At 48.7% G+C, this 27,654-nt stretch overlaps 1 protein-coding gene across 1 annotated transcript in view; it reads left to right on the forward strand.

The window, feature by feature from the left end:
• Positions 1-27,654, forward strand: part of Brd1 (bromodomain containing 1) — a 52,577-nt gene that overhangs the window by 5,023 nt on the left and 19,900 nt on the right. The window contains exons 3-6 of the mRNA XM_048803232.1: positions 20,596-20,752; positions 25,816-25,947; positions 26,339-26,467; positions 26,945-27,257. Of these exons, the coding sequence (XP_048659189.1) occupies positions 20,596-20,752; positions 25,816-25,947; positions 26,339-26,467; positions 26,945-27,257 (731 nt within the window). The remainder of the gene's footprint in view (positions 1-20,595; positions 20,753-25,815; positions 25,948-26,338; positions 26,468-26,944; positions 27,258-27,654) is intronic.

The following is a 27,654-nucleotide window of genomic DNA, read 5'->3' on the forward strand; positions in this document are numbered from 1 at the left end:
CCCCCCCCAAGTTTAGAAAGAAACATCCAGCTTTGAGCAGAGACAGAAAGGCACACCTGAGCAAGTGTGTTTGAGGCCTTACTGTCTGAGTGTCAGGTCTCGCAGAGATGCTGGTGTTTCAGGCTACCTTGCCCCCTGGGACAGGTTCCCACTTCCTGTGCTCTGCTTGTATAAGATGTTCAACCCACCTTGCAAGATGTGAAGGGCAGGCCCTGAGCACTGTGATGGGTGTTGTTGGAGACTGAGGTTTGCTGGCTGCTGCCCATGGCTGAGTTTGCAGCAGATCTGGTGGCCCTTCTTAAGCCCGAGATACTGCCCTTGGTGTTTTTGCACCCTTGGTTGGGGTTCCATGTGCAGTTGTTCAGGCTTTGCATTTCCTTTGGCCTCTGGGTCCAGAGCACGTGTCCAGATCAGCTCAGAAGGCCCATCACATGGAAGGAGGACACAGGCCTGATCCATTGAAGTGGTTGTTTAGAGATTTTAGAGAAAGTATCTTCCTTATATAATTTTCTAATGTTTAGCATTTCTATATCACAAAGATTGCATTTTATTTCTTTCTCTTAAGCTATAGATTGTGAACATCATAAGGATATTCCTGGCTTTGCCTACCCGTTTGGGAACTTCCTCTGGAGTTGGTGCTAGAGGGGCTGTTTTCATCGGTGGCTGCCCAGATGACTCATGTGGAGCTCTCTGGTGGCACCCACCCCAGTCCAGCTGTCGAGCTGCTTGGCCTTCTCTGTGTGAGGATGTACTGTCTTCTGCTCTGATTGGACATTGTGGGTTCCTTATTGCCATGCCTGCAGGGGTCTCAGCCTTCAAGCCCAGTGGGCAGCTGCGGAGGTTTTGGAACAATTGTGGCAGTATCTCAAGAGTCACGCTCCCTTGTTTCTGTGTCTTCCTCACTTTTTTTTTTTTTTTTGGTGATGCTAGGGATAGAACCCAGGTCCTTGTGCATGTGAGGCAAGCACTCTACCAACTGAGCTGTGTCCTCAGCTCCTTCCTCAACTTCTTCTAAGAAAAGGGTTTCCAACACAGAAATAAGAATAGGTATGTGCCACTAAGTGGCGGTGCCATCTGAGAGATATGTGTCAGTAGTGATTCTGTCCTTGTTCTACCATCAGAAGCCTGGATGGTTTGGGTCAGTCACGTGGTAAATGAGATATGAGAGGCTGCAGCTGATGCATTCTATTTTACTATAAACTTTTTCTTATAACAAGGATTTACTCCAAAACAATCGTTAAAAATATAGTTTAGTAAATACACCAGCCAGTGATGTTGCTGATTTTCACGGTCAAGTACTATGTACTGTGCATGCCTATATTTGCTGTACTGTGACAAGCATTGCAGCAGGTTTCTTTACAGAAATATATATAATGTCCTCACAGACATTATATTGATGGTGGATGTGGTGGCACATGCCTGTGGTCTCATCTACTGGGGAGGCTGAGGCAGGAGGGTTGCTTGAGTGCACGGATTCTAGGCCAGTCTGAGCAACATAGTGAGACCCTGTCTTCAGAAAAAAAAAAAGTGACCATACTATGAGGGATCTGGTCATAGGAATTTCCAGTCTGTCATACTTTTATGGAACTATCTTCGTATGTGTGGTCCCCAGTGACTGAAATCTTATGCTCTGTGTGACTATATTTAAAATTGGGTAAGACAGAAGAAGGAGAGTCTAAATTAGAAAGCAAAATTCCTTTTTTCCTTTACTTTTTTCCTAAGAAAAATCACATTTTGATGATTTTGTTTTGGGTACTGGGGATTGAACCTAGGGGTGCTTAACCACGAAGCCACATCCCCAGCCCTTTTTTATATTTTATTTAGAGATGGTCTTACTAGGTTCTAAATTACTGAGGCTGGCTTTGAACTCTAGATCCTTCTTCAGCCTCCCAAGCTGCTGGAATTACTGGGGTGCGTTGCTGCACCTTGTTTGATGCTTGTTCAGAGAGTCATTTGCCTCTGCTTCTCCAGTGGAATTTGTTTTCTGCTCACTCATCCATTTCATGCTGTTTCATGGGATAGGAGATGGGACAAGCCAGGGAATGTTCTGGAAAGAAGGGACAGGTAAGGTTCCTTTAGAGTCATGAGCTCTGCGTCCCTTAAAACATCAAACCTGGTAACTCCTGCTTGGGTTGTGCCTGGGGTACTCTTTCTCTTCAGAAGAAGAGAAGCCAGGTAGCTCATGTCTGCTCTGATCCGCGCTTGGGCTCAGAATGCAGTCGTGGGTACCCTTAGCTACTGGGATCATTGTGCCTAGTTTATCCAGTGCAGAAACCTGGGTAGTGGGCATGCTATTGGGTAAATGATGATGGTGTTCCTTGTGTGTGGTGTTCACGGTGGGGCCCTGCTGCTGCTGCCACCAGATGAGGACCGAAGTAGAGCACGAGTGCCTAGTTGACACTTCATTATCAGGGTCATGTCATACTTTTTTGAGTGTGACAATACAAAGTTCTGGGGGCTGAGGATGTAACTCAGTGGTAGAGAGCTTGCCTAGCATGAGTGAGGCCCTGGGTTCAACCCTCAGCACCACCAAAATACATAGGTAAATCAATAAATAAATTTTAAAAACTGGCTTGGGTTTTGCATTTTATTTTGTTTTCCCTTCGTGTATGAAAATGAAACTTGTTCAGTACAGCATTTTGAATTTTGGATTGTTGTTTTTCCTGGCTAGTGTTCACGCAGTGTGACATACTCTGGAGATGCTGGGCAGTGCGCAAAGGGTGGACAGTGGGTATCCACGGGGTATTCTGTTGCTAAGCGAGGATGCTTGGTAGGGTAGGTGCATTAAGTGCATTTTTGACTTAAGATATGTCAACCTAGAGTGGGTTATCAGGTTGTAGCCTGTCATGTCAAAAGAACATCCAAATTCTGTAACTTTTCATCTGCCGTGGATGGGTGGTGGGAGCCCTGTCCTGGAGGCTCTGAGAGCAATGCTGTCTGAGTTCACCCCTGTGGATGGGCTGTGGGCGCCTGTGGCTGCAGGTGGCAGTGTTCCTTGAGCGTGGCTTGTATCTGAAGTAGCCCTGTGGGGAGAGAAGCACCATAGCCACAACTGACAGGAAAAAGCCGAGGTACCGTGTGGAGCTCAGGGCCAGTGTTTACTGCTAAAGCAGCCTGGGGGCTCCTGCTGCCTGGCCTAGATGTCTTTCTGCCCTCCTTGGCTCTGGTGCTTTCTCTGGCTCTCCTGGGTTGGAGGAGTGAGGCACACCTAAGAGGGGAGACAGGACATCTGCAAACAGATTGGCTCTGGATACGGGAAGGATGTGTGGCCTGGCACTGCCCTTGTGCTCTCTGAGGTATCCCCCTACTTTTTGAAGCAAAACCTGCCCACTGTGCTCTGCTCCTGGTACCTCAGGCCTCTCCTGCCTGGGCCTGGCCTCTTTGAAGCATCCCAGGTGGAGAGGACTTGGCTAGAGTGGCTGACTTTCCATTTCTAGTCACTCTCAACCATAGTAAATTGGTTTGGGCAGAGTTGGGGTCAAATATTTATTCGAGGTTTTCTTTAATAGTGGGGGCAGGTTTGTGCTGCCATCCCGCCACTGTCCCTTCTAGGTGGGACTGGCATGCTTGAATTTGCTTGTAGTTAAAACAGCAGGACAATGGACTTTGTTGTAGAGCCACTGAGGCACTTTCTTCTGGATCCCGAAGGAATGCAGCAGCAAGGACCTTGCTTTCAGTTCTGATTTGGAAATAACTTTAACTTACAAAAATCTTTAAAAAAATTTCCAAAATATTGCAAAATAAGGAGAATAAAGCCCCCCAGCAGTCAGCAGTTACGCGTTGCTGTCCTTTCACTGTGTGGGCATGTCCCTCACTTGCAGGTTGCACTGTGCCAGGAGTTCGCCTCATGTGGCTCAGGTCCCCAGGCCTTCCGTTGCTGGAGGAAGACACTGGTGTCCCACTAGCCTCCCCCTCCTCCTGTCTAGGGCCCAGTCCTAAGCCAGTTGCTGCTTGAAACTGGTGACCCTCCAGCCTTGGAGTGGGACGCTCCCACGGCTTTCCCTCATTTTCTTTCATTCTTCCATGCTGTTTTTGAAGAATGCTTTTAGTTTTGGGCTGGTCTGGCATCTCCTGTGGCTTGCTAAGTCATGCCTGGATGCTGTGGTGTGTGCTGGGTGTGCGTCCACCTAGTATGATCAGACTCTGCAGGGAGACCTTAGTTTGTGTAGGCCCAGACTGGGGGTTGTTGGTGGTCCCTGCTTGGTTTTTCCCGTGAGGACAGGAAGATGAGTATCCATCCCTTCAGCTTCCCAGTCCAGGGTCCTTGCCTTCTCTTAGCTTTTGTGCTGATGTCAGTGTGTACCGGGAAGGCCTGACTTTCCATGACACCTGCTACAGCAGGACATGGGTGTGGCAGGGGAGGCCTAGGGTCCCGGGAGCAGCTGTGCCTCAGTAGCCACCCATCAGTGAGATTGATAATAAAATTGGACTCTTGCCTCCAAGGAGACCTTGAGTACTGGGTGTGTGCTACAGTAGCTGGGGTGGGGTGGTGGGGTTGGTGGGAGTCTGTCGGTGGTGTTGTGCATTTGCATCCAGAGGCAAATTCTGGGCTTTTCAGGCTTTGAGGGCATAAAATAATATTTTAAATGACATTGTCTCTCATTTTCATGATTCTGTGATTTTTGTGCATCGATACTGTGAGGGGAAAGGCTCTTGCCACTCTGACCTGAACTGTCCTGTGAGTCCCATCCGCTATAAAGTTCGACAACGCAGAGGTGTCAGGAAGGAAAGGAGAAAGTGTCGGACTCTGCTTTCCAGAAGGGATGCTTGGAGTGGGAGCTCGGAGAGTGCGCCTAGAGCTGTGCCCACGCCAGGGCAGTGGTGGTTCTTGGTGTCTCTTTTTTGGTTTCGCATGATATTTACCCAGGAGTTTCCTTCCTTCCCTCCTCTTTCTCTCTCTCTCTCTGTCTCCCTCTCTTTTTTTGTTTTTAGTTGTTGCTAGACCATTATTTACTTAGATGAGGTGCTGAGAATTGAACCCAGTGCCTCACACATGCCAGGCAAGTTTGCTACCAGCGAGCCATAACCCCAGCCCCAGCTCCTCTGTCTCTGTCTCTAATAAAGCAAAGCAAACATTTTTATTTGTCAAAATATGGTTCAGCCCAAGGAGTTTTCAAACCAGAAGCAGTGGAGCCTCCTCTGAAGCACTTGGTGTGGCCCTAGGACCATGTGTGGCTTCTGGGACCCTGCAGTCTTCTTGTCCCCCTCCCAGCAGCACTCTGTTTGGGTAGGCTCTTGTGAGTGTGTGGACACACTGTGGCCTGGACTTCTGTCCTCAGGTCTTCATGCGCCTGGCCCCTCGCAGCTGCTGTTTGGTGCCAACCTGGCTGAAGCGGGAGGACCCAGTGTGAAGAAGGCGCCACCTGCAGGAGCTGTCTTGAGGTGGGATTCAGAGTGGGAGAGTGGCCACACTCTTTCACTGTGCATGTGAGTTGCTAGTTACAGACTGGCCCTGTCACCCCTCCTCTGGCCTGGGTGGGACTTGGGTGTGTGTCTTGCCCTGGGCTGTGTGCGCTAGTTATTGGACCTCTCGTCCCCTTGGCTGGCTTCTTATTTTCAGTGATATCTGTAAAAATATATATATTTGAATTAGGAAATATTTAGAGAGAACCCACCGGTTCTGCAACTTAGCTTCAAAAGTTCATGTACCTGGTCAGGATTCCTTTACCTGTCCTCCCCTTCTGTCGTGGAGAAGGGAGAAGTTTCAGTCGTGTAATTTCACCCATGAATGTGTGTGGACTCTTAAAATCATAACCAGTGTAGCCACGTGGATCAGGCTTTTCTCACTTGGTGTAGGGTCAGAAGGCTTTCGCGTTCGTCCTTCAGGGTGGCGCGAGTTGTCGGTGCTGTCGGCCATATGGCTGGGCCTGCTGGTTTTGGGGTCCTACCCTGTCTCTTGCCCTGTTGTGGCCTTGCACCAAGCCACCCCGTTGAGGTAGGCCACCCTTCTTCTTGACAGAGCCTTGTCTGCTCTTGGGTCTTTTCTGTGTGGTGGTGGCGGCACTCTGCCAGCTGGTGCTTTTGGATGAGTCCCTGTGACAGGACCCTGGCTTGCGTGGCCTCACCTCACCTCTCATGTAGGACTTTCTGAGCATCAAAGTGAAAGTTCATGGTTTGCTCTCTAAAAAATCGATGAGGGGGCTGGGAGCACTTGCCTGGCATGTGTGAGGCCCTGGATTTAACCCTCAGCACCACAAATAAATAAATAAATACATAAATAAAGGTCCATTGCCAACTAAAAAATATTTAGAAAATAGAATCGGTTAGACATATTTTTAGGTAGCTTCCTTCAGTGTATAGTGTATTCTTTAAAATGAGCATTTTGTGTCTATAGGTTTTTTTTTTTTTTTGGTGCTGCTGGGATTAAATCCAGGGCCTTGTGTGTGACGCTAGCCCTCTACCAATTGAGCTCTATCCCCAGCCCTCAATTTTTTTTTAGATTTTTTTTTTTTAAAGATTTACATATAAACCAGTTGCGGTGGGGCTAGGGATATAGCTCAGTTGGTAGAGTGCTTGCCTTGCAAGCACAAGGCCCTGGGTTTATTCCCCAGCACCACAAAAAAGCCCCCCCAAAAACCAGGTACCGTGGTGCATGCCTGTAATCCCAGCGGCTCAGGAGGCTGAGGCAGGAGGATGAGTTCAAAGCCAGCCTCAGCAAAAGCAAGGCCCTAAGCAACTCAGTGAGACCCTGTCTCTAAATAAAACACAAAATAGTACAAAATAGGGCTGAGGACTGGTTGAGTGTCCCTAAGTTCAATCCCTGGTACAAAAAAAAAAACCCCAAAAACCAAAACAACAACAACAAAAAAACTTATATATGATGGCATTGTGGGTCTTGGAGTATTTTTGTGGACAATGTGACAATGACAGCTGAGGTAGGCTTTTCTCATCTTTATCTGATCTCAGACTAGGATTGCCAATGGAGAGCTGATTGGAAGGAGATTTTATAAATACCCTTTTAAATTAAGGCTCCCTTTTATTTCTCTTAACAAAAACCCCCCAAATTTATGATACAAAGTATGTCAATATGCATTAATGTTATTTTTTTCAAATGATTGACTTGTTTGTTAGTACTGTAGATTTTAGTATATTGTAAGAACTGATAACATTCATTATATACCAAGTAATATGTAGACCATATGTGAAAATAATAACCCCAGATAGCCCTGGGGACCCATGTGGCCCTTCCCTGTTAGAAGGTGAGGTTTGCTTACACACACCCTTTTTACTGCTCCCATCCGTGGAAACGTTTTATCACTTCTTTTAAAACAACTTTACTGAGATACAATTCACACACATAAAATTTTCACCCATTTAAAGTGTACAGTTCAGTGGATGTTGCTAGTCCACTTAGGGTTGGTTTTTGAATTTTCATTGTGGGTGTTATTTGTTCCATAATCACTGCTTGGTGGCTTCTTTGTCCATAGAGATCCATGATACCTCTTGTACGCTCTACAGGTTTTCTCCGTGACCGGTTTTGTTCTTTGGAGTTCTGCACTTGCCCAGCCTGTTCACAAGGGTGAGATCTGCTGCCTCTGCAGGTGCNCCCATTCTGCTGCTGGCCTGCTTTGTCTTGGTGGCATGCCTCTTCAGGCAGTGTTGTGTAAACAGAACCGGTACTGCTTCTCCTTTGTGTTGGCTTCTTGGGCGAACTTTTTCAAGGTTCATCCGTGGATCAGTGGTAGCATGGATCAGTACTTCCTTCCTTTTTGTAGCTGAGTAATGTTCCATTGTATCAATAAATTACGTTTTAAAAATATACTCATCTTGGGCTGGGGATGTGGCTCAAGTGGTAGTGCGCTTGCCTGGCATGCGCGGGGCACTGGGTTTGATCCTCAGCACCACATAAAAATAAAAAATAAAGATGTTGTGTCCACCGAAAACTAAAAAATAAATATTAAAAAATTCTCTCTCTCTCTCTTAGAAAAAAATATACTCATCTTTTGGTGGATATTTGGGTTTTTGCTTTGTGACTTAGGAGCAGCTCTGCATCAAACATTTGTGTACAGGTTTTTGTGTGGACCTGGGTTTTTGTTTCTCTTCCCAGGAGAGGAGTTGCTGGGTCACATGGTAATGCTGCTGAGCATTTTTAGGAACTGCTGCAGATTCTCATTCCCTTGTCTTTTGATGGTAGCCATGTAGTGATATGAAGCAATAGTTATTTGTGGCTTTGATTCACAATTCCCTGATGGCTAAAACTGTGGAACATCTTACTTATTGTCTCTGTGTGTGTGTTTTCTTTGGACAAATGTCCATTCACACCCCCTGCCCCCTTTCTTTCTTTCTTTCTTTCTTTATTTATCTGACTTACTGTTCAGTTATTGATTCTTTTCTGGGAGGGGTACTGGGGTTTGGACTCAGGGGCACTCAACCACTGAGCTACATCCCCTGACCTATTTTGTATTTTATTTAGAGACAGGGTCTCATTGAGTTGCTTAGCGCCTTGCCTTTGCTGAGGCTGGCTTTGAAATCAAGATCCTCCTGCCTCAGCCTCCTGAACCGCTGGGATTACAGGCGTGCACCATTGCGCCTGGCCAGCTATTAATTTTTTATTATGGATACTAGATTCCCATCAGATACATGATTTGCAAGTGTTTGTTCTCATTCTGTAGGTTACCTTAGTACTTTATTCACGGTATCCTTTGAAGCAAAACAGTTTTTAAATTTTTAGGAGGTCCAATTTTATCATCTCTTTTTTATCTTTTAGTACTGGGGATTGAACCCAGGGCCTTGGGTATGCTGTGCAAGAGCTCTACACTTGAGTTATGCAGCCTTTAATTTTAGTTTTTGGAGATAGAGTCTTGCTAAGTTGCTGAGGCTGGCCTCAAGCTCGTGATCCTTCTCAGTAGCTTGCAGTATAGGTGTGTACTACCATGGTGGCTCTTTTTTCTCTTTGATTGCTAGTGCTTTGGATGTCTTGTCTAAAAATGTTTTTAGGCAAAACCTGGGGTCATTTAACAGGAGTTTTAGAATGCTCTGAATCTTTAGTAGTTCTTTAGTAATACATTTTTGTCCTAGGAACATCTGCAGCATCTCTTGGCCCTCCTGGGCCTGTGTAGCTGTGACTGTCTCACTCCACACCTACTCTTCTTTTGTCCTTCTGTTTGTAGATCAGGATGTGATCCTGATCCCAGCTATACTAGGGATTGAACCCAAGGATGCTCTGCCACTGAGCTGCACCATCAGCCCTTTTTACTTGAGGCTGACCTTGAACTTGCCATCCTCTTCTGCATGGGCATGTGTGTTAAAAGGCCAACGGCAAGTCTAGCACATCTTTTCCCTGGGCCTAGTGTTCCTCCTGCCTGTAAAACAGAGGTGCAAGTGTGCCCACCCTGGTAGGTGTGAGAGTTGAAGGACATAGCCGCAGTCAGGAATCTGCCCTGCACCTTGGGACACCCTCTGTCAGTGGGAGTGGGCTGCTATCTCTTCTGTTTTCCGTCAGGATTATCTTATAAAGGCAGCTCTTAGGGTCAGGGTGTTCATGGCTTGTGCTTGTTGTGTCTGATTTGAATAATCCTCATTTCTCTGAGGTCTGAAAATGTTTTCTCGTGGCAACTTTAGTTTGTGCCTGCCCTCTGGCCATCCTCCTGCTCTGTTTGGTCTGGCCTGCCTGGCTCCCTGAGCTGACTCCACGTCTAGCCTGGCAGCACATGGAAGTGCTCAGCAGATGCTGTTCAGTGGATGTTGCTAGTCCACTTAGGGTTGGTTTTTGAATTTTCATTGTGGGTGTTATTTGTTCCATAATCACTGCTTGGTGGCTTCTTTGTCCATAGAGATCCATGATACCTCTTGTACGCTCTACAGGTTTTCTCCGTGACCGGTTTTGTTCTTTGGAGTTCTGCACTTGCCCAGCCTGTTCACAAGGGTGAGATCTGCTGCCTCTGCAGGTGCATTGGTGTTGATCCTGATTCTGTAAGAGTTTTAAGGTCAAGCTGTCAGGTTTCTGGACAAGTCTTCGGAAGGTGGAATTTTTGTGGACTCTACACTTGGATTTGGCGATGATTACATGTATCATTTTGTCTTCCCCTCTCCAGCAGGCCTTCAGGGTCACTCAGTAACAGTCTGTAACTTTCTCCCTTTGCAAGGGCTGCCCAGCCAGCCCGTAAACGCCTATGGTACTCCCCTGCAGGATGTGGCCGTGCTCTCCTGGAAGCTTTCTGTGCACCCTTGGAGGTGGCTGACCTTCCAGGGTCAAAACTGCCAATGTCCTTGGTCTGGGTGTGTTGTGACCTTTCATACTTACTTGGCCTCAGGGACTCCTTTTGTCCCACAGACCAAGTGTCCCTGCTGTGCATGACCCTTGCCCCACTGCTGCAGGCTTTGAGGAGCTGGCTGCAACTCCTCTTTCCATCCAAGCAGACTGGGGACACTCAGCCAGATCCTTTTCTGGAGAGTCTTCTTTTTGTGTTCTTTTGGGGATGGGAATAAATTTTGCAACTATTAAATCAGTTTCTAAAATAATTATTTTATTGGTGTACTTAGGTGACTCCACAAGTCAGTTTTGACAGATAAGATTTTTCTGCAGATTTGTTTTGTATCTAAGTTTTCAAATTTATTGGCATAAGATCATTTTAAATTGGGTTTCTGATTATTTTTTTCCTTCCCATTTCTTACATTGTTTTTGAAAGAATTCCTCCACACAAGACACTTCGCCGGGGAGAGTTCCACTTTATTACAAAAGGCTGTGGGCTTTATATAGATCTAAGGAGAGGTGACAGGGCTTAGGTAAATGACGGGTCACTCGTTTATTGGTAAGTTCTTCCAGAAGTCAGTTCTGGAGCCCACGAAATTAGTTCTTATTGGGGCTAAGGTTTCCCGCCAGCGAGATTTGACATTGGTGTCAGCTGGAGAGTTCACACTGGTGGGAACTTTTGGCGGGAACTTTTCGCGTCAGTGAAAAAAGGGGAAAATAGGAAGAGAAGGTCCTTAGGCGCCATGTTGGGGTTTTTTTCCTGCAGTGCGACTGCCATTATACTTTTTCCCAGTATTCCTCCCTTTTTGTTTTCTTAGGAACTAGGGTGTTGTTAGTCAGATCTGGCTGCTTCCGGCTGTGCGGGGGGCAGTGCAGGGCCTAGAAGGGGAAGTGGAGGAATGTTGGGGGCGGGGGCAGGTCTGGGGATATCATGGCAAACAGAAATAAAACCCAGTGGCTATAGACAGCTACTTCGGTAGAGGTGAAGTCTATAAAAGTTCCCTGAAGCCACAAGTCGTCGATGGCATCGACCCAGTCCTGGATGGAGGAGGTTGTTGGTATCAGCCACTGGTCCTGTAACAGAGACTCTAGGAAATATTGGAAGCGTTACCTTGACATGGCGTCACCAGCACCTGAAGAAGATCAGATCGAACAAAAACAGGATGAAGATAAAAATTAAAGCAAAGGTCAGTTTTTGGCAGAAGTTCCATGTTGGGGGACTGACAGAGAAGAGGCCAAGGGCCATGAGGAGGCTTAAAAGGACATAAAGACTCAAGAATCCAGGGTGGCAGATTAAGAGGTTCTCCTGGCTCGTTGTCTCCCGCTGTCCGATGTCCGTTGCATTCCATCGCGCCTGGTAGTGAGCTTCAGCAATGAGTGAGCTGTTCTCTTGAAGATGTTGGGGGTTCATTGGTCATCAGAGGCTGGCAGTGCCTAAGCAGAAGCTGGTTGAAAGTTTGATTAGAAATTTTCTGTAATTGGGTTTGAAGGAACTTCATTATGCAGGGCAATAGAGCGCAAAAAAGGAGCATCCCAATAAGGGGCCCCAAGAGAGGTAGCAAGTACGTGGTGAGAGAGAATTGGAAGAACCCCGTTATGGGATTAGGGGAGGTGGGTTTGAGCAATTGGGTCAATAATTCTTGTAATTTAATAATATTTTGTTCTATTAGACCAGATTCATTAATATAATAACAACATTCTTCCCTGAGAAATAAGCAAGTACCTCCCTTTTCCGCTGTTAGAAGGTCAATTTGGTGTATGCTCGATTCTCACAGCGAGGCTTATCTAGAAAGTCTTTTTTGCATGAATTATAAGGGCATCTGCCATAGGTGTCAGGCCAGTGCTTACAGGATTCCTCAGTTTGGTCTGCTATGAAGCATAGCATTGCTGAACATAAGTGGGATGAGGTGGTCCAGTTGAATCCAGTAACGTTAAGGGCCCAATTACAGCCAGTGAAAGGGTAATTGCCTTGATCCATAAACTGAGAGTGGGTGGTGCCATCCTGTTGCCATGTCACTTGGATGTAGAAGCTCCATCTGTGGGTTGGGATAGAAGCTTGAGAGAGATTAATGATTAGTAACAGGAGAGGGTTGACGAGAAACTTTGAGTTTGGTGGGCCCCAGCATGGTGGAAATTTGACTGTATGAGGTCCCGTCCAGCGAGGTTTCAACGACTGAGAATGTAGCTCTCAAAGTAAGACTGCATCACCCGGTTGAAGAGGGTCTGATTCAATTCCTGATTGTGCTGGAACAGAAGTAACAGATGGTGCAGGAAGACACGGGTCTGCGTGTTCTCTTAGGAGTTTGTACAGAAGTATGAGAATAGGGCAGGTAGGACACAAGGTGGGGGGAGGAGTGACAGGAAAGTTTTAGTTGATTAAGAAAGGCGCCCATAGAACAGCTCAGAGGGGCTAAGGCCTAAGGGGGCTCTAGGGGTTGCCCGAATTTGGGTGAGGGCCAATGGCAAAAGATTGGGCCAGGACAATCTGAGTTCAATAGCAAATTTGGTGAGATGGTCCTTGAGAATGCTGTGAGTCCTGTCAACCTTACCCGAGGATTGGGGTCAGTGGGGGATGTGGAGCCTCCTTTGGAAACTAGTTGAACAACCTGAGAAGTGAAGGCTGGACCGTTGTCTGACTGGATGGAGGCAGGAAGTTCGAACCTAGGAGTGATCTGCTCAATGAGGATGGAGGCGACAGTGTCAGCAGTTTCCGATGGTGTCAGCAGTTTTCCTGGAGGTAGGGAAGGCTTCTATCCAACTGTAAGAGAGTGCTATCCCCAAATCACAAACAGTTAAATCCTGTGTCAAGGCCTGACCAAAGAGGTAGGGACTGTCCCTGAAGCCTTGGGGTAGGCCTGTCCATGTCAGCTGTTGAAACCTAAAGGATGTAAGGTCTTCCCATGTGAAGGTAAAGAGGTAAATAAGAGTCAGGATGCAGAGGCACTGTAAAGAAGCCAGCTTTAAGATCCAGGTCAGTAAAGTGAATGGTCAATGGGGGATATGAGAAAGAAAAGCATGAGGGTTGCAAGCCACCGAGTGGATGGGAACAACTACCTCATTAATTAGGCGGAGTTCCTGGACTAAGTGATAGGCTCCTGAGGATTTGTGTAACAGAAATATGGGAGTGTTGCAGGGGGAGTCTTAAGGACTCGAAGGAAATTTAAGTTTGGCATTTCAGCTGGATACGGACTGGCTAGTGGCGGGAGGCTATGACTGGTGTGGAGATGTCACAGACCTGGGGATCAACTAGATCAGGGGGCAATGGCACAGTAGGTACTGTCAGGTCATTAGAGAGGGTAAGGATTAGAGGCAGAAGGAGATGGGTGGTAGTATTCTTGGGGTATAGTTAAAGGGTGGCTCCTAGTAATTGGAGAACATCTCTGCCTAGGAGAGGAACTGGCAGGATGGAATGACCAGAAAAGAGTGAGTGAATGGGTGTCCCTCCAGGGCACAGGCCAGCTTTACAGTTCTGTTTGGGGAGAAGGGTTTGTTATCAATCCCCATAACTGAGACCTGGGAAGGAAACAGAGGCCTAGAATGGGCAGGCAAGACAGAATAGGTAGCCCCCGTGTCCACAAGGAAGCTTATGGACTTACCCGCTGCCTGGAGCATTACCCTGGGCTCAGAGAGGGCGATGGGGGTCTTTGAATCTGGGCTTCTTCAGTCTTCTGCGAACCCCAAAAGTTCAGGAGAGGGGACTGCCTGACTGGTCATACCCCTGCGTAGAGGCGCTGAGGAAGGGCCAGCCATGGGGCAATCACTCTTCCAATGTCCTGTCTGGTTACAGGTGGGGCATGGCCTTGGGAGTAAGCCATGGGTCTGGGCATTGGCGAGCCCAGTGACCTTCACATCCACATTTGAGGCAAGCCTCTGGTGGAGAGGAATGCTGGTTCCCCTCTGAAACTTCTGCTGGAGACGTAGGCCTCAGGGCCTGCAATGGAGCCTGCTTCAAAGGCCATTTTCACCAGATCTCAGATAGGGGTCTGAGGGCCCTCCTCAACTCATTTGAGTTTTTTCTGATATCATAGGCCAATTGAGTAATGAAATGGGTTGCTAACACTGTAGCCCTGGTGGGAGACTCAAGGTCCAGCTTAGTGTATTTGGTTAGGGCCTCTGTAAGGCAGTTGAGAAATAAGGATGGATTTTCATCAGGATTCTGGGTACTTTCTTTCAGTTTATTGAAGTTAACTATCTTATTAGAAACTGCTGGCATGCCTGCTATAAGATATTGGACCACGCGAGCACAGTGACGGCGATCTTGTTGGCCATCTTGATAGTCCCAGTTAGGTTCGGTTAGGGGAACAGCTGCTTCACCCGTGGGGAGAGTCATATCTGTTAAACGAATTTGGTCAGCATGATCTCGAGCAGCCTGCTGAATGCTGAATGCGGGCTCGCTCATCTGGGGTCAGAGTAGAGGACAGAACAACATAGACGACGTGCCAGGTAAGGTCATGGTCTGGGAGAGATATCGGAATTCCTTAATACAAGCAGAAGAGTCAGCAGAGAAGGATCCAAGACGTTTTGCAATCTGGGAAAGATCTTGAAGCGAAAATGGGACATGCACTTGCACTATCCCTTCAGCACCAGCTACTTCCCTGAGAGGACAAAGGAACTGTGGGTTATCTGATAAGAGGGATTGGTGGGACCCGTGTGGGTAGAAGAGAGGCATGAGTAGGGGGAGGGGAAAGGGCTTATCAGTAGAAGAGGTGAGCAGAGTGGGGGAGGAGGGATCCGGAGCGTCCCACCCATTGCAGCCAGGTGGGACCCATCCTGCCCGCCCTTTGGAACCGGGTGGCAAAAGGGAGGCGCAAGCAAGTCAAGGGCTTGCGGGAAAGCTGCCGTAGCGCAATGAAGGTGAAGGACGGCGGGCCGCCGGCTGAGGTGGGATCCCGAGGCCTCTCCAGGCTGCCAAGGGCGCACTACCGGCCGTTTCGTCCACCTCACCGGGAAGGTGGAGCACCAGTGCACGTGTCTGGTGGCCAGGCAGACTGGAAGCACGCAGACAGGGCCACGGGCGGTGGACAGGAAGAAGAGGGAGGGGAGGGGGATGTCTCCGCGGAGGAAGAGGAGGGGAAGTGCGCAGACAGGGCCTCTGCAGCAGGGAGGGGGAGGGGCCGCGGTACTGCTGGGAGGGAGTGCAGACATGAAGAGCGGAGGGAAGGTTGGGAGCAGAGAGCAGAGGGCAGGACGGGAAGACCTGGGAATCTCCTTCCACCCTTTCAGACGCTAGCAGTAGTTCCCGGAGAAGATTTTGGATCTAATGAGCCTTCTAGAGGCCAATGATTGCCATTATCCCGAGGATATGTAGGCCAATCTTGGGTACAGAATTTGATCAGGAGTTTGGGCTTGATGTCTGGTGTGAGGGACAGTGTGGCCAGAATTTTTATTAGACATTTGAGGGGTGAGGCTTCAGGTACAGACACCCATGGTCACAGGGAGAGATGGAAGAGAGAGAGAGAGAGAGAATAAGAGTAAGAGAGAGGGACAAAGAGAAAACCCGGGTTGGAATAGCTTTCTGGAAGCTCAGGGCAAACGAGGGATCAAGTGGGCATCCCCAAAATGACCGACCTTCGCGAGGAAATACAGAGGGCACTACCTGGTCGTTACCAGTGAAGTGCGATCTGTGAGACCCAATAGGGCTGGAGCCACAGGCAACCTGACGTCAGGAAAGTTTTTGACTGGAGCGAAAGAGTCAGGAATGAGAGGAACGGAGCTCGGGCGGAGGAGGAAGAAACTGGGGAGCCTCTTGTGTAAACCCAGAAGCCTCTCGCCCAAAAGGGAAGTGGCTCACCAGAGGGTCCACTGTGGCCAGTGAAGGTCTTAGTGGGGTGGGTTCCCTCCTCCCTACCGGGCGTCAGGAGTGTGCCTGACAGTCACGGTCACAGTTCCTGCTGTTAGCCCGAAGAGAGTTGGCGAGCCGGGGAGGGGGGACTTACCTAAACCAGTTCAGTGGTCAGTGCAGTGAACCAGCGTCTGAAAGAGCAGACTAGGGCGCAGTGTCTCGGTGGAGCCGGGACCGGGGCTCTTGTTAAAATGAGCTCACCCGTGTCCTGGGTTTCGGCACCAGAATGAAAGAATTCCTCCACACAAGACACTTCGCCGGGGAGAGTTCCACTTTATTACAAAAGGCTGTGGGCTTTATATAGATCTAAGGAGAGGTAGCAGGGCTTAGGTAAATGACGGGCCACTCGTTTATTGGTAAGTTCTTCCAGATGTCAGTTCCAGAGCCCACGAAATTAGTTCTTATTGGGGCTAAGGTTTCCCCCCAGTGAGATTTGAAATTGGCGCCTGCGGGAGAGTTTACACTGGCGGGAACTTTTCGTGCCAGTGAAAAGGGAAAATAGGAAGAGAAGGTCCTTAGGCGCCATGTTGGGGTTTTTTTCCTGCGGTGCAGCTGCCGTTATACTTTTTCCCAACAGTTTCGGTCTTTTTTCCTTGAAGGGGTCTTTCTGAAGTTGACTGGCCTTTCCTTCCAAGAACAAGTTTTGGTTTTGTGAGGCTTCCTTGTGTATTCTTTTTCTCCTGTATGCCGTGCTGGGGTGGAATCCAGGGCCTGGTGCTCCTGGGCCAGTGCTCCACTCTGAGCTGCACCCAGCCTGGTGCTGGCGTCCTCACAGTGCTGGCTCTTTCAGTCCGTATGTTTCATTTCAGGTACTTTTTGTTAATGTAGTCTCTGTCGACAGGTGTTCAGGAATCTCCTCCTTGCCATGCAGTGAGCACCTGACTCTGCCACTCTGGTGATCTTTCCTCTTTGAGGGGACCCTTCCCCAGTCGCCCCCAATGCATGTCGTGGCTTAACAGGTGTATATCAGGTTGCTTTTCTGGCATCTCAGTCCAGGTTTCAGGGGCCTCTTTCTTGTTTCTTTGAATTGTGTCTTTGTTGAGATCAGTTGTAGTCTGTTTTCCCTTGACTCTTGATTAAAAGTTGAGATGGGGGCTTAAGTCGTTGCAGCCTGGAAGCTTCTCTTCCATTCTCTTACCCTCTCAAATTCTGAATTCTTTAGCTCTTTCCTTACATGAGTCCCTAAAGTAATTTTAAAAAGCAGTTTGCACTTTGAATTGGAATCTGGCGTTTTTCACTCCAGGGTCCAGTGGTGGAGAGTTGTAACTTCTAGGACATGAAGTGATATGCACATACTTCTGAAGGTGGTGTGGTGGATTGAGAGTAGTCTGGCACTTGACCTGGCACATCTGGCTTCTATCCAGAGCTGCTTTCTTTCTGTTGTCCATTGTCCCAGTGCATGCCAGGTGGACCTAGGTTTCCTCTTGATAAGTTGTTAAAATTGTCAGTACACATGGAAACACCAAGTATTCAGCTTGAGAGTTGACCACAGGTGATGCTTACTGGAGATGTGTATCTGGAGTAAATGGAATTTATTGTTGCAATTTTTTTTTATATTTATTTTTCAGTTTTAGGTGGACACAGTATCTTTATTTTACATTTATGTGGTGCTGAGGATTGAACCTAGTGCCTCCTGCATTCCAGGAGAGCACTCTACCACTGAGCCACAACCTCCAGCCCTGGAGTAAATGGGATTTTAAAAAAGACAGCTTCCACGCTGGGTGCAGTGGCACGCACCTGTAATCCCAGCTGCTCGGGAGGCTGAGAGAGGAGGATCACAAGCTCAAAGCCAGCTTCAGCAATGGCGAGGCGCTTAGCAACTTAGACCCTGTTTGTAAATAAAATACAATGTAGGGTTGGGGATGTGGCTCAGTGGTTGAGTGCCCCCTGAGTTCAATTAAAAAAAAAAAAAAAAGCTTAACCTTTTCACGGACAAACATTACTTACTGTGGGAGTGAGACAAGTTCACCCTCAGTTCTTGTCCTGGTTTGTTTTTATATGGTGGAAATGTTGGTCACATCTAAAGTAGGTTGTATTAAATGCAGTTTTATGGTAGCACTGTACTCAAGTTTTAGCTTCCAAAAAAACTATTTAAAATATTATACCAAGGGCTGGGGCTCAATGGAAGAATGCTTGCCTAGCATGTATGAGGCCCTGGGTTTGATCTTCAGCACCAAATAAATGAATAAAGTAAGCCAAAAAAAATGTTGTACCAAAAATTACAAACTGATGTTAATCAGTTGACCTCCACTTAAATGCTTGAATTTCTCCAGAAGGTAGAAGGTGGGCAAGCTTAAGCCCTTCAGAAGGTTTAGAGTAACCAGCTATTGCAAGGCGTAGGTGTTTATTGTTATCTCTAAAGGCTGTATCACCAAAATGTACCTGAAACCTTCCCCTTGAAGACACCTTGCTTTTAAAATCAGCTGTACTGAGAAAATTTTGAGTGCACTGTTGATGAATATTTAAAAATTTTGTACATACAATACAAGACTGGAAAGGTTGTAAAACTGATGTGTGCATTATTGATTTACTGTAAACACCTTGTAACCACCATTCATGTTAGAAGGCAAGACCTTGCTAGCCCCATCCCCTGCTAGCCTCTTCCCATCCTCTAGGACCCAGCATTTTTTGGAGCTGCAAGTTCAAGCTGGGGCAGCCTCATGGATTTGGCCTCTGGTGGGAGCAAGTGTGGCAAGACAGGAAGCCAGAGTGTGGAGAGCAGCTGTTGTTTTGACCTTCCACTGGGCACCTCTTCAAATTGCCACGCTGGCAATTAGGCTTCTTGTCCATGGACTCTTGGGACAGACTACATCCAGCATTTATGTCTTTTGATCTCTCTTCTTTGGTCTCTTCATTGCAATTTAATTGTTGGGGGTCCTCCCAGGTTCTTGTCTGCAGCGGACCCCCGACTGGGCTTGGTGGGTTGATTGTGTGTCCCTGGTGCAGTCTGGTGTGTTGTTGTTCCACCCTGCACTCCTAGTAAGCTGGTAGTTAGACTGGTTGATGGGTGCAGGTTGGAGTGTGGCTGTGTTTGCTGCCAGGAGGTAGTGGCTGCAGCCTGTGCACCTGGTGCCGCCTCGGGGTGAGGGTGAGCCATTGCTCACGAGGGCAGAGCCAGTGTTGGCACCAGTGGTGTCTGGGTGCTGTCTTCTGGGGTGCACTTTACATGTGATTCCATTGCAGCCCTGGGGCTATGCATGTTTCCAGAGATCCTGCTGCTGCAGAAGGTGTGGTTGTCTTATGAGGTCCTTCATGAAGTGGATTGCAACCAGCATTTCCTTGGCTCTTCAGATTGCTCAAACATACTTCCATTTGTTTTGCCTCATCTGATCATTAAAAGAACCCAAGGGTCTGTGTCCCAGCATCCCTGTCTGGGTGCAGCTGCTCTGGGCTGTGTAGTGTTAGGATTCACACAGTTCACTTCACAGTCAGAAGTGGTAAAACTGCTGTGCCAAGCAGTAGTCCATGAGCTGAGCATGACCAGCCCTATCCAACTTGTGGTTGTAGAACCTGTGTGGGGCCATGGTCTGAGCCCAAGGGTCCCCCACTCCACTTTTGCTAAAGCCCAGCCTTTTAGTGTGCTGCAGTCACCTTCATTGGAGATGTGGGCTGGGTGCCTGGGCTGCCTTGAGCATGCAGGCACAGAAAGGGTCCTGGTGACCCAAGGAGAGCCTCAGGGCAGGAGACCTACAGCAGAGAGATTGGGAGCAGTCTCAGGAAGGAGCTGTGCTTTCTACCTGATGTTTTTGTTTATTGTTTATTTTGTAAAAGTTTTGATTTGAAGTCTTCAAAAAGTTGAACTCAAAATTCCTTAATTTTAATTTAAGGAGCCATCCGATATTATAAAACAGTTTTGAAACTTTTGATGTTTGGTGCGGGGTGAGGAGCTGCTTATTGCAGTAAGTGCTGGTTTATGATTGAATTTATCATTTTTTTGGCTTCCTTGAGGCAAATTGATGATGGGCCATCTTTTGTTCTAGCAGAAAGCCTCTCTGGCTGGCCTTTAAGGGTTTAAATAAGGACCTCATTCTCATGCACTTGTTTTTTATCATTTTGCATTTTGTAGTCCCTAGAAAAATGAGGTTTCTCAGGAGTCTGGAGAGGCCCAGTTGTCACTTAGTCAGAACAGACTCTTCCCACCCTGACTGTCAGTTGCTGTCCCTCCAGTGGGCCAGTCTGTCTTCCTTGAGGGTTGAGTGGCACCAAGGCCCACAGTGTCAGTCTGAGAAGCCTCAGCACCGCAGTGATGGCCCCAGCCAGCCCGTGAATAGGCGAGAGAGCACACAAAGAATCACAAGTACTTAAAGCTTTGCTCAATTCTTTCTTTTTAGATGTTTAATCTGATACATATTTTGGTAGATGAAATCTTCAAATAGCTGAATTGTGAACTTTGTTTTTGTATCACTAGGGATAGTAGAAATAATGTATATCATGGCTCAGGAGAAGACTAAATTGTGAACCTGTGGTTTTATTAAAAGTAATGCTTCATTTCTAGTTTCTTTGATGAAAACATTTGAATGTACTGCTTCAAAGCTAAACTCTGAGTTTTTCCATGTTTTAGATTAAATAGGATTGCGAATCAGGTGGCCATTCAGCGGAAGAAGCAGTTTGTGGAGCGAGCCCACAGCTACTGGTTACTCAAAAGGCTGTCTAGGAATGGCGCTCCCCTGCTGCGGCGGCTCCAGTCCAGCCTGCAGTCCCAGAGAAACACGCAGCAGGTACGTGCATGCGCCTTGTCAGCCTCAGTGTCTCTTGCCTCCTGACACACTGACCACACTGAGCAGACAGCCCCTGGCATGGAGGACACTTTCTTTAGGCAGGATGTGGCACTGGGCCTTTGTGCTGGGATTGTGCAGGTGACACATGCATCCTCATGGCCTGTGTGTCTGCTCTTCCTTCTGTCGCTGCACAGGCTGATGAATTGTCGGCCCCATGCCTGGCACTTGGCAGCTCTGGGGCCAGAAAGTGCTGCCGAGGGAAGCTGTTGTAACATTGGCTGCGTGAGTGTTCAGAGCAGGGACCGCAGGAAGAGTTGGAGGAGCGCCTGGGTCTGATGGCTGGTCTGCACGGTGGGCCCTGGCAGCCTTGCATAGGAGTGATTTGTTTCCGGGCTTTGCTCTGAAGGCCAGTTTTAGCATTTAGTGAGGAGGTAAGGAGCTGAGAGGGTCCAGAGGTTTCCTTTTAAGAAGAACAAGCTCAGGCACCTTAACAGTTCAACATTTTAGCTGTTAATGTAGACCTAAGGAGCCATCCGATATTATAAAACAGTTTTGAAAGAATGTAAAAAAAGTAAAAGAAAAGTAGAAAGTAAAGAATTGGCTTCTGTAAGATGTCACAAAAATGAATTGAAGACAAAAAATGGTACTCCTGAACACACCCAGAAATATGTATCTGGCAGCTCTGCTCACTTGTGTTTTGCAAGGAAAGGCCAGTCTCTGGGAGAGTGTGTCTTGTGTCAGCCACCTCCTCAGGCTGAGAGGCTAGGAGGGCTGGGTGGAGCCTCATGGGACCTTTGTGTGGCCCTTTTCCTGTGCTGCAGTCCTGAGCAGGGAGTAGCATTATTAGTCTGGTGTGAAATTCAGCTCTGGTTTTGGTAGGAGTGTGTGGCTCTAGAGTTCCTGGTGGGGCCCTGTGATTTAGGGGGGAGTGCGGTTGGCTGTCAGCTCAGTGGTGCTGCTTGACTGAGCCCTGTGTGGACAGATTGCTTGTACCTGTGAATGGCTGCCCCGTGCTGCTCCCTGGGGAGCTGGCTGGTCTGTGGGTCTGATCTGGGTGGTAGAGTCCTTGGTGCTTGGTAGAGGCTATGGATAGAAACTGCTCCTCACTATAATCTCCTAGTGACTGTTTAGAGTCTGGGGCCTCCATGAAGCAGACTCCCCCACTTGCATCTTTCCTCCTTTTGTGTTCTGCAGAGGAGCTTGAGCTTGTAAGTCAGCCCCTCACTGGCAAGCATTCTTATATCGCCAGGCTCTGAAGTGCCTGGCAGAGCAGCGGCTTCAGTGGGTATTTCTTGGTTGTTGAGTGACTCAACCATATTTTTCACCCTGTTGTGCTGTGAGGCACTGTTGTTCACCCTTCTACATCCTTTCTTCTTACTCCACAACCCCACAGGGGCTCCAGGTATATAGAGGAGAGGAACTTGGGGCAGGGGATCCTTTAGGACATTGAGTTACAAAGTGGAGGAGTATGTGGCCACGGTGGACACTGGCAGGATCAAGGATTTCAGCTTTGCTTCTGTGATGGTGGGAATTTGGAAAAGAGGGTTGTGGCCAGTGGCAGTGGAGAATCTAGACCTGGGATCTCATCCCTGGCTGGAGGGGCTTTCCATTAAGCCGGGAAAAAAGTCACAAAGGAGCAAATGTCAATAGAGTCTCCGTGAAAAGAGCACTGATGTGGCTGGGAGGGATCTGAAGGCTGTGGGGATCATTGCCCTTCACAAACACTGAAGGATGCAGGGCTTGTGTGGTCTGTGGGTGGCTGGGCCTGGGCAAAATGGAACTGGTAGGAAGGCCAGGGAGGAAAAGGGGGAGACCGGACAAGATGGGAGAAGATGGTGCCACCAGGTGCTTGGGTCGGTCAGACTGAAACAGTCCCAGGAAAGTCTATGAGGACACCTCACTAGGAGGTGGAGAGGAAGGGTCTGTGGACTGGAGCCCAGCATATTCCACAGTGGTGTCAGGAGGCCTGCATTACCTCCCAGTTAAGAGGGCTTTGGGGAGGAGGGACTTGGAGTTGCTGAAAGGGCTGTGGATGACCATGCTGACCTTCTGGTGGGGCATATGCACCTGCAGTGCCATGTTGGGGTAAGCGGGAACTGATGGGTGACAGCCCCAGATTACTCCTATATTGTCCTATGAGGATTGATTTTTCTAGGGGTTCCATGACAGTGGTGCTCTTCAGGGAATGTTTAAAAGACTTGAGTTAATCTTTTTTGGTGGTGGTTCTGGGGCCTGAATTCAGGGTTTCCTGCTTGCTTGCTAGGCACATGCTCTACCACTGAGTCTCACCTCAGCTCTTTTTATTTTTTATTTTGAGACACAGGGTCTTGCTAAGTTGCTCAAGCTGGTCTAGGAACTTGCTGTCTCCTATCTCTTGAGTTGCTGGGATGATAGGTGTGTGTCATCGTGCCTGGCTCCTAATGGTTTTTGAAAGTAGAAGTACTTGATGTTAGAATTTGATTTGCCCAGGTTTCTGGGTGTCTGCCCTCACCCAGGCCCTGGGAGAAGACTGGCAGAGCCCTTTGGTCCCGTGGCTGACCGTTCAGGTAGACCACAGACAGGGTGGATGAGCAACTTTGAAAGCTAGGCCCCCAAGGTTGCCAATAGTGCAGCTGGGGTCCGGAGGCCTTCTTAGAGGGCTGTATGCCCTAGACAGTGGAAGGACAAGTACCATGTTCTTCACTGTCTGGAGGAAGAAATAAGGTGGCTGCATAGATTTGGCCTGCAGTCTGGCAGTTGTGTACTCAGTCTGGCCTCTCTCCATTCATCCTGCTCCCTGGGTCTTCCTTTCTTGCCATGCGAGTGTGTCTATCAACTCCCTCTAGGTTGCCACCCCTCCCAGCCTCCTGCTGGTGGCATCTCAGGGAGACTGGGGCTGGCTGGGCTGGGACTGGTTGCTCTCTGGGTCTCAGGCCCTTGGTGCAGTGTCCAGGATGGGATTTGTTGTTGTGGAGCTGGCTAGTGTCTACAGCCCTACTGGCATATCCCTCAGCACTGGGGTTTCTGTTGTGACTGCTGAGCCATTCCTCACCATGGGGGACGTCTCCCATCCCAGCACTTGGGTCTTCTTCCTGTTTTTTGAATAGAGGCTCTTTAGCTTGGGTGGGCATTTCTTCCTGGCAGTGGGCAACCACCTCTGTACTTCCCTCTCTCAGAAACCTCTCTACTTCGGTCCTCCTATGAGGTGTCTTCCAGAGTTGACATTTGCAGAACAAGGAGGTTTAGGACTTTGGAGTAGACGAGACTGTGTGTACTCGGGCCCTTCAGTCATGATGCCATGGCATGCAGGAGTGAGGGCCACAGTGCTCCATCACCATGCATGTGACCACATTGCTGCTGGATGGCATTTTCTTATTAAACCTAGGCCTTGGGCAAACTAGCACATTTTGCTAGCTCGTGAACATGAAGGGGCTTCTTGGTATTTAGAAGATTATTTGGTGTCACAGTCCAGGCCAAGTATCCTCAGGATGTTTCCAACTGATAGGCAGTATGATTTTCAGATGCTTTTAGGGATGTGGTTTGTCAGATCCACATTTTAAATATATTACTAGCATTGTTCATGTGAGTGAAATTGTTAATCCTGATTCAATGCCTGAGAATTTCTAGTAGCATTAGGTGTTCCCTGTGACCTGTGCTATGGTGGGCGCTGACACTGCTTCCCTGCAGGCAGGAACCTCCTGGTTTGAGATGGGCACAGGGTACATTGTCTTGTGTGCCTCCTGGCCTTCCTGCACCATCTTTACTCAGGGCTTTTTCACTGTTGAGTGGTGGAGTCCATGACCATTTGCCATCAGACCTTGTGTCCTTGAACAAGCATGCTTGTCCTCTGGGTGTGGGAACGTGAGGGCAGAGCAGCCCAGAGATAGCGTGGTCACATGAGTGTAGGGCTTGTTCTAGAAATTGATGTCAGCTCCTGGCTTGTGGCTGCCCAGTGGTGTGTGTCCAGGGGTCATCCTTCAGCAGTACAGGGCAGACATCCCAGGTAGGCCATTCTCCTTCCCATGGTGGTAGGGTCAGGGCATGCTGAGCCACTGTATGGAGATGGTCCTGGACATAAGCTGTCTTGTGTGGTCCTGTAAGTGGGGTGCAGTGTCCCTGCCATGTCCCTCCTCCATAAGGCAGAGGATGGGTATTCACTTTGGGCAGTGACCTGAGGACCAGTGTTCTTAGTGTGGGTGTGCCCTGACTAGGCAGGAAAAGGAAGTTTGAAGTGTTGTCAGAGAGAGGCCCGGAGCAGGGGAGCAGAGGCGGGGTCTTGATTGGATAAGGTATAGGAGTGCTGGAGGCCTGTTGGCATGTCTTACATTGGCTGGTAAATTTTCTGGTTGTTATTTGCTGCCAGGTGGCTAGAGAGCTGGTCCTGTGCTGGGAAGGGCTTTGGTTGTCTTGCTGGATACTCTGCAGTGGTTGCTGTAGGGGAGTGTGCCTGTGCCTCTGAGTATACCCTCTGAGGGGCTTCTGTGAGCCTGTAGGGCCAGCATGGGTTGCTGTGGTTCTTCATCCTGCTAAGACCTCTGTATAGGGCCAGGCAGACCCAGTGTGCTCTCTACCACCACGTGCCATGGCTCTGCAGTACTGTGCTTTCATATCTATGACTTGTTGGGAACAGGTTGGCGTGGGAACAGGTTGGCATAGTCCATGGGGAGGTCATGGCACATGCTGCCTGGTCGACCACTCTGTCCCCCCCCAAGGAGGGAAGGCAGGAGAGGAGCCGTCTTTGGGGACTGCAGAGTGTAGCCATCTCCAAGGGCAGGGTTGGGTGTCAGCATGCCTGTCCCACGCCTCTCTGCAAGCCCAGAGCCCAAGCTACTCTATGCTGTGAGGTGGATGGACACAGACCTGGTTTTGTGCACCTGGTGCATTCCTGTCATGCTGTCCCTTCCCAGCTCTCCTGGGGTCCTGTATCTCCCTCAGCTCCACAGCTAGGACAGGCCTGTGGGACACCTATTTGGCTGGTACTGGCATGCAAGGCACAGTGGGCTCTGCTTGTGCAGGCATCTGAGGCCGTTGGCAGGAAGAGTCTGTGCGCTTGACTGAGGGGAAGTTTCAATTAATGTTTTCAGAGAGAAAACGATGAAGAAATGAAAGCAGCCAAAGAGAAGCTGAAGTACTGGCAGCGGCTCCGGCATGACCTGGAGCGCGCCCGACTGCTGATCGAGTTGCTGCGCAAGAGGGAGAAGCTCAAGCGTGAGCAGGTGAGGTCCCCCTTTACCCTGGGCTGTTCCTTGAGCGACCTGTGGGTATCCAGGACCCCTGTTTGCCTCACAGGAGCTCTGGAGACACCCTTAGGCAGCCCCACTTCCCAGCATGTTCCTGCCTCATAGTTAGCCCCACAGTCGTACCTCCCTTGAGCCAGGTCAGGTGACTGGCCCTGGATTGCAGGTCCTTAACAGAAGGCTGTGTTGTTAGCTTCCTTGAAATAAGTATAGGCAGGGCTCAGGAGGAGGGCTGCCTTGTAGCAGGGGCTGGCCTACATGTGATGCCTGGTCTGCAGGGGTTTCTCTGTGACTGTGCAGAACGTAAGGAACCAAGGTTCCCAAGGGGTGTGCCTGAGTCCCTGATGGTGAGCGTGTGCTGTTGTTGCAGGTAAAGGTGGAACAGATGGCCATGGAGCTGCGGCTGACTCCACTGACTGTGCTGCTGCGCTCAGTCCTGGAGCAGCTGCAGGAGAAGGACCCCGCTAAGATCTTTGCCCAGCCCGTGAGTTTGAAGGAGGTGCGTGTTGCTTTTCTGTCTCAAGAGTTGCTGTTTGATGGTTAATGTTTAGCTGGGGAACACTGTAGACATATTCTAATTTTATTTAAGGCATGTATACATTACTTACTTATTCTAATAAGTTATACATGACAGCAGAATACTCTTTGATTCATTGTACACAAATGGAGCAGGATTTTTATATATAAGTGTTTTATTAAAAATAGGTTTCACTGTGAAGTACAGCAAGTGCCTGAGGGCATCTCCTCTCAGCCTCAGCAATTGGCACCATTGCCTGGCCAGTGGTACTTGTAGCTAAAGAAACTTGGGTCAGGAGGGTCCTTGTCAGCTTGCTTTGGTGCTGCCATTTGTTAGCTGTATGAAAATACTCTTGAGATGGGTGTGTGGCTCACAAATATGATTGCTAGTGTAGGTAAGTAGAGTAAGCTCAGAACCCTGTTTTAGTTTGTAAATGATTGTTTTCCTTCCTAAAATCAGGTACCGGATTATCTGGACCATATTAAACATCCCATGGACTTTGCCACGATGAGGAAACGACTAGAAGCTCAGGGGTATAGAAACCTGCGTGCGTTTGAGGAGGATTTTGACCTCATTGTAGATAACTGCCTGAAGTACAATGCCAAGGACACCGTGTTTTATAGAGCCGCAGTGAGGCTGCGCGATCAGGGCGGCGTGGTTCTGAGGCAGGCCCGGCGCCAGCTGGACGGCATTGGCCTGGAAGAGGCCTCTGGAATGCACCTGCCCGAGCGGCCTGCCGTGCCCCCTCGGCGGCCTTTCTCCTGGGAAGATGGTAAGAACTGGTGCTGTGTCCAGGCAAAGACAGGAGGATGCTCTTCCCAGCCCACTGTGCAAAGCATCAGGATTCCTGCCATGTGGTCAGTGCAGATATGCCAGAGGGTGCTTGTTTTATTTATTTTTTATTCTCTCTGCAACCTGGTGTGTATTGTATACAACATATATCATTCGGGTCCTGTTACATTTCAGGCACATTTGACCTGCAGCAGCCCAGGTCTCCATGATACAGACCACGAAGGCAGTTGAGTTAAGAGATTTGTACCCAGCGGGGCCCTTGTTCGGCTTATGAGGATGTCTTGCAGCTCTTGTCAGAGTTGACGGACAAGGGGTAGAAACTAATTGGTTTTGCCTTTGACCTCTACTCATGGTTTGCACATGTTGCAGAAGGGCCT

The sequence above is a fragment of the Marmota marmota genome, unplaced genomic scaffold (assembly GCF_001458135.2).
Source record: "Marmota marmota marmota unplaced genomic scaffold, marMar, whole genome shotgun sequence".
NCBI classification, from domain to species: domain Eukaryota; kingdom Metazoa; phylum Chordata; class Mammalia; order Rodentia; family Sciuridae; genus Marmota; species Marmota marmota.